The following is a 6,961-nucleotide window of genomic DNA, read 5'->3' on the forward strand; positions in this document are numbered from 1 at the left end:
TTACATTGGCTGGGGAACAATTTTAAAAAACTAATCGTCCAGATCATAGAAATCATTATGTAGTCTTGTTCACTTGTCAGTTCATTACTTAAACAAATAGATTATGGCTATAGCCTACCAATTAATGGGTTGTCATTTAGACTCAATAGCCAACAGTCATTAAAGTGTTATTCATTTAGACAGATCGCTTGAGTGGTGCTGTGATTGTCTTTTCAATAGGTGCGTGAGTGAAGGCATTAACAACACATGCCTTTATTTTTTTGTGTTTTGGTGTGGTGGGGTGTAATAGTCCATCATTCACCTAATTTCAGTCGCCTAAACAGTTCAATAGTCCAGTGCCCTATCTGTCATACATTGTCTGTTGGGAGGCTGTCCTGTAGTCTATACAGTGGTAAGGGTAGGCAACAACACATCTGCCACACTGATCCTCAACACTGGGGCCTCTCAGGGGTGCGTGCTTAGTCCCCTCCGTAACTCCCTGTTCGCCCACGACTGCTGTGGCCAAGCACGACTCCAACACCATCATTAAGTTTGCTGACGACAACTGTGGTAGGCCTGACCACTGACAACGATGAGACAGGCTATAGGGAGCAGGTCAGAGACCTGGCAGTGTGGTGCCAGGACAACAACCTCTCCCTCAATGTTGGCAAGACAAAGGAGCAGATTGTGGACTACAGGAAAAGGCAGGCCGAACAGGCCCCCATTAACATCAACGGGGTTGAAGTGGAGCGGGTCGAGAGTTTCAAGTTCCTTGGTCTCCACATCACTAACGAACTACCATGGTCCAAACACACCAAGACTGTTGTAAAGAGGGCACGACAACACCCTTTCCCCCTCAGGAGACTGAAAACATTTCACTACACTCACAGGCATTTCGCTACACTCGCATTAGCATCTGCTAATCATGTGTATGTGACCAATACAATTTGATTTTAAGATTTGGCATGGGTCCCCATAAAGTTCTACAGCTGCACCATTGAGAGCATCCTGACCGGTTGCATCACCGCCTGGTATGGCAACTGCTCAGCATCTGACCGCAGGGCGCTACAGAGGGTAATGTGTACGGCCCAGCACATCACTGGGGCCAAACTTCCTGACATCCAGGAACTATATACTAGGCGGTGTCAGAGGAAGGCCTAAAACAATTGCCAAAGACTCCAGTCACCCAAGTCATAGACTGTTCTCTCTGCTACTACACGGCAAGCGGTACCGGAGCACCAAGTTTAGGACAAAAAGGCTCCTTAACAGCTTCTTCCCCCAAGCCATAAGACTGCTGAACAACTAATCAAAAGGCCATCCGGACTATTTACATTGCTGCCACTCACTGTTTATTATCTATGCATAATCACTTTATAAATTACCTCGACTAACCTGTACCCTCGCACATTGACTCGGTACCCCCTGTATATAGTCACGTTATTGTTATGTAATTTTCTTGTGTTACTTTTTGATTTTGTTACTTTATTTAGAAATAGTATAAAAATAATATATTTGTTACTTTATTTAGAAAAATATATAAAAAAATACTTGAACTGCATTGTTGGTTAAGGGCTTGTGAGTAAGCATTTCATTGTAAGGTCTACTACACCTGTTGTACTCGGCGCATGTGACACAATTTGATTTGAGTTCATTCATTGACATTTCCACCGTTCTCCTTGTCCAGGTTATCCAGGAATCGGGTAGCTTCTTTTGCTAATTTCAGTGTGATGTTTATTTTCTTCCATTTGACCCATAGTTGTGCGGGGTACACCAGAAAGAAAGTGATTCGTTTTTCCCATTGCTTTTTCTTTCAAAGGTTGAATTCTCTGCACTTCATGTAGAGGTCTCCGCTCATGTCGACGTTGATCCAATAGCCCTCATACATCAAAGGTCAGACTCCTGACGTTTTGGCTTGGAAGGCCAGTGGTAGAACTTTCTTTGTTCCTATATTTAAGGAACTTTGCAATGATGGCCCTTTGTTTGCTGCTCGTGTCCCCTTTCGGCCCGCCTGTTCGATGTGCTTGTTCGATTGTGGGAGCCCATGTGAAGTTCTCCTGGCCCAGTAGTTGTGGCTTTACCTTTTCCAGGAATGTTTCCGTTCCGGTTGTTCCACAGCTTTCTGGGAAATTTACGAAACTAAGATTTGAACGGCGACTGAATTCCTCCATCCCATTTAATCTTTCAGTAAGCCTCGCGATGATGTATTTTTGTTCAGCCACGGTTTTCTGGAGATTTTCTCCAGGGTTAACCTGATTTCCGTCTCCTCCGTGTTTGCCCAGTCCAGTCATAACAGTTTAGATTTTTTTGACATTGGATATTTTCTTAATCTGCTGAGACAGTTTTGTCATTGGCAGTGCAAATGTCTGTTAGTATTGCCTCTAAACTCACTTTAGTTGAGTCGTCAGCTACTTGGTCCATGGTTGTGTTGTTTCGCTGTTTGTCTCTATATAGTATTTTCCATAACATGCAGTTACCAACATAACGTTTCAGTTATTTCTTGACTTTAGAGTTGAGTTCTTTCCTATTTAAGAGGCATATTTTAGTAAAGAAATGCAATGCCAAACAGATCACCTTCAACTGACTACCTCACGGTCACCATACCGGAAATTATATTTTCTATGTTTGACATATTACGTGACAGGACTTTGATAATCATAGTGGAGTCAAGAATACATGTCTCGCTTGCGCCGGGGATGAGTTCACGAATCAGGCCTGTGTTTCTTACCACTGTGGGGTTGCCGCTGCTGATGAGCTGGCTGACTTCGTGGAAGATGCCTTTACAGTTGATGGACTTGTCCAGAGAACCTCTCTTTACTATGACGGCTACAGCCAGCAGGATCTGCTCCCGGACATACTTCTGCAGACTGGGGGAGGGAGAGAGGAGAGACTGCATGAGGTGAGATTGCGACATACTTGAGAATCGAATGAATGCTGCCTCTACACTGACTCATACACCCCCCCCCCCCCCCCCCTTACACACACACACACACACACGCCTACTTGGGTCTCTGTAAGACGTAGGTGAGGAGGAATGTTCGGAGCGACTCGATGCTGGCCTTCTCCAGCAGGATCCACTCCCGTACCACCGCCTCCATCACGGCTGTGGCTGCCTGGAACAGCACATAGTCTACCTTACTGGTCTCTGTGTAGGGAGAGACAAATTAATCACAGAGAGACTGAATTACAGGTCTCTGGGGGGAGAGACAAATTAATCACAGAGACAGACAGAATGACAGGTCTCTGTGGAGGGATAGACATTAATCACAGCGACAGACAGAATTACAGGTCTCTGTGGAGGGAAAGAAATGAATCAGAGACAGACAGAATGACTGGTCTCTGTGAAGGGAAAGATTAATCACAGAGACAGAATTACAGGTCTCTGTGAAGGCCGTGAAGGGAGAGATTAATCAACAGAAAGACAGAATTACAGGTCTCTGGACACACATGCACATAGCACACACACAGTATCACATGTATCTGTGGGAAAACACAGCACTCAAACATAAGTTAATGAGTTCACAAAACAAAAAACCGTGAAACTACTAACCAATCTCAGGAGATACAGCAGATAACACAAACACTAAGTAACACACAAACAAACATTGAGTGTTTTGAAGCATTTGTATAGTGATTCTTACCTAAGATGTGCTTGCAGACAGCGAAGGGTGATTTAGACTTCCTGAAGGAGAGAAATATGTGCTCTGCATGCTGCCTCTGTTCTGCATTGACCATGGACGGCGGTGCCTAAACACACACACACACACACACACCATTAGTGTACAGTCAATTATTACACTACATCTAAACTACGTACAGTAAGTCTCACACACACACCACTTTAAATTATTCCCACAGATGGACAGCTAAGCATACACAAGCAGTCAGCCAAGGAGTGTGGCTATAATTCAGCTCTGCAGGAAAATCACATTCCAGGTAAAGCCTAATTGCAGTAAAAGCAGCTCTCTGACTCGGCAGCCAGCAGGAGAAAAAGACCCTTTATCTGTCCTGACCACAGGCACGACAGGGCCTTCCTTCCCCCAACCCTCCTTCCCATGCCCAACCCTTCCCCCTACCACACACACACACACACACACTAGAGCTGACATTTGTTTAGAAACTCAATTTTAACCTGGAAGGTGTTATAAGGGAATAGTCGAGCGCACCGTAAAGGTGCATAAGGGTAAAAGACTGGAGTTTCAATGCACTTTGTCATTAACTCATGTCTAATAAACATCAGCCTATTTCTGGAGAGCAGAAACATAACAAAACACTATTAGTGAGGCCTGATTATAATAGTAGTAATAAATAAATACGTATCGAATATAATTAACTTGCCCAAATAGTTATGATTTCTTCGAATGAGAGGGAATCAAGGTAATGGGCACGAGCTCCCCAGAGCACTTCAGTCACCAAGCATGGGGGTGAGTATTATTTGTGGAACGTTCCATCAGGAATCTGTACCAAAAACTTCGTAAAGTACAATGTTGCCAACAAACAACGCATACAAAGTAGCACGATCAATTCATCTAACGTTAGCTAACTAGCTGCCGAATAGGCATCAACTCACCACGTAGCTTATTCTTAATGTTTGTCCATAGGCTACCAGATACATTTTTCGGAATAAACGTGGTGAGTGAAAACTTAATGAAACAGCCCACTCCCTACCCAGTATCTTATTCGGCTGCTATACAACTTTGTATGCGTTGTTTGTTGGCACCCTTGTTATTTACGTTTTTAGAACAGATTCCTGTTGGAACGTTCCACAAATTATACCCACCCCCAAGCATGGTGCTTGACCAAGTGTGTGATCCAAGAACTTTTAGCCAACACCTGGTTAGCTAATTGTCTCCAATATATGACTTTTATATTTTACTAAAACTGGGTTTTATAATTTATTCAGGGAGTTGAGACAGCGCCCTACTTGACTGATGCATCACGTTGGCCACAAATCGAGGGTAAAGTCAGTAACTACTAGCTATGGAACATGGAGAATCAACAGTGTCTAACGACGCCGTGCAATGGGAATGCTCACCGAACTGTCTATTGTGGAAGAAATACAACTACATATTGTATCAAACTAACTAAACAAGTGTGTGGGTCCCTGTAAACATGTGTATTCTACTAGTTAAGTTTTTAGGAAAAAATAGTCACAAGACACTGTCACACATCGCTAGTGGCTTTTGGGGGATGATGGCTATCCTATATTTTTTGCGGGATGGAGACATCACTGCGCCACGCATCGCGATCCTTTCTCAGAGAAATAACTGTGCCCGCTAAATCTCTCGCCGTCTCATAACTCTAAGTAAAACCCAGAACAAAGCACATACCAAAAAACACACAAAAATGAGATTATATTTCTCACCATTAAAACTTTGGCAGCGCTTTCCAGCTGTGAAATCACTTCTGGTGAACCGACCGCCGCCATCATGGTCCCTCTTCAATGACGCGCCATGCGCTGCATTGTGGGATTAAGCGGTACTCTTAGCCAATGAGTTCATGGACAGACTCTCTTGTCAGGCTGTTTTAGGATGGTGCGTGCCTCGTTGGAGGTTATGTAATCGAAATAGATAGCCATAAAATATTTAGAGTAAGGGTCTTCGTTTTTACAAGCCAAGGACGCTTGCAAACGTGATACCTACATTTTTAGTGACTATTCCTACCACCATAGATCTCACCAAAAAACTTAACACAAATCATTTGAATCCTCATCTCAAAATGTCTGATTGAAAGCTTTTTACTCAACTTTTGACTAGAAAATGATTTGTACAATATTGATAAAGGTGGTAACTTGAACTACTAAACTATATCCCATTAGGCCTATTTCTTAAGAATGTATAAATTACTTACCAGAGATCTATGTTACTACCTTTACCTTATCATAAATTATAGGTCCTCTGCGTTTATGATCAATTATTGGATGATTGATCATATACCCAGAGGACCTAATCTGTTGTTTTTGTTATGGTTGTCATAGCATAGGACACAAATTATATGCTTATGGAAGAAAAGTCATGTTGCCCTTATGGAAATGTCATTCCTTGCCCCACTAGCCTATCATAGAAAATATATTTTGTTACATGTGATTTTATAGCTTCAAATTATGATGTAAATTATTTCAATGAGGTATGTAAGTTATTAGAAAATATGTGGCCACGTTTTTTACAACTATGTAACAGCAATAGGCTTATGTCCAAATACCACATATTTTTGAACTATGTGACAGTTATAAGCCTATGTCCAAAATGGAGTGTGCATGTCCTAATCTGAGCCCGCAACATCATCTGTTGCCATTTGATTTCAGCCTGTTATCTATTGTATGACTTCTGATTGTTCTATCTCATTGTTTCCTTCTGTAAAATAAGTATTTGATACCTCATAGTAGGCTAAATATATTTATTTTTGACATTGTCATCAATTCGTACATAATTATTGTTGGTGATAACTAGTTCTCCCTGAATATAATGCCTGTGTGGCATAGGACAGGCTGTGTGCTGGACTTCCTCTGCTGGTAAAAAGTTGCAATTACATTTATCTGAATTTCTATCCATCTACCACACATAAACCTTTTTCAACCAAGATGAATAACCTGCATAGATTTAAGTTGTAATCAACACCCATTTGAATATTTGACTGTATTGATCATCTTACCATTGATTAAATGGAAACCATGTTTCATCAAAAAATATTGCTCAACCTTTATAACACCTTCAGAGAGGTAGCCCACACAATGAAATTACAAAATTACAACTGATACCAAACCACTTTCTAGGTGTTCTCTGTGTGAAAATATCTTGTTGCATTTCATTATAATCTGATACTGAATAAAATAATGCTCAGGTCTATATTTGAACACTCTCGTCAATGTATTGTTTGTATTTTCTAAATAAATATTATGGTGAGAAAAAAATGCATGTCACAGTCTATGTCTCTATCTGCTGGAAATGAACAGTACGATCAGTAGAGTTGAAAAATAGATCCTATC

General features: G+C 41.6%; 1 protein-coding gene across 1 annotated transcript in view; it reads right to left on the bottom strand.

Annotated features, from left to right (window-relative positions):
* Positions 1-5,407, bottom strand: part of LOC120058415 (exportin-4-like) — a 38,890-nt gene extending 33,483 nt beyond the window's left edge. Inside the window, exons 1-4 of the mRNA XM_039007065.1 lie at positions 5,342-5,407; positions 3,618-3,723; positions 2,980-3,121; positions 2,705-2,843 (exon numbers count right to left, since the gene is read on the bottom strand). Coding sequence (XP_038862993.1) covers positions 2,705-2,843; positions 2,980-3,121; positions 3,618-3,723; positions 5,342-5,407 — 453 coding nt within the window. The remainder of the gene's footprint in view (positions 1-2,704; positions 2,844-2,979; positions 3,122-3,617; positions 3,724-5,341) is intronic.
* Positions 5,408-6,961: the final 1,554 nt, after the last annotated feature.

This window comes from Salvelinus namaycush, chromosome 13, assembly GCF_016432855.1.
Source record: "Salvelinus namaycush isolate Seneca chromosome 13, SaNama_1.0, whole genome shotgun sequence".
Lineage (NCBI taxonomy): Eukaryota > Metazoa > Chordata > Actinopteri > Salmoniformes > Salmonidae > Salvelinus > Salvelinus namaycush.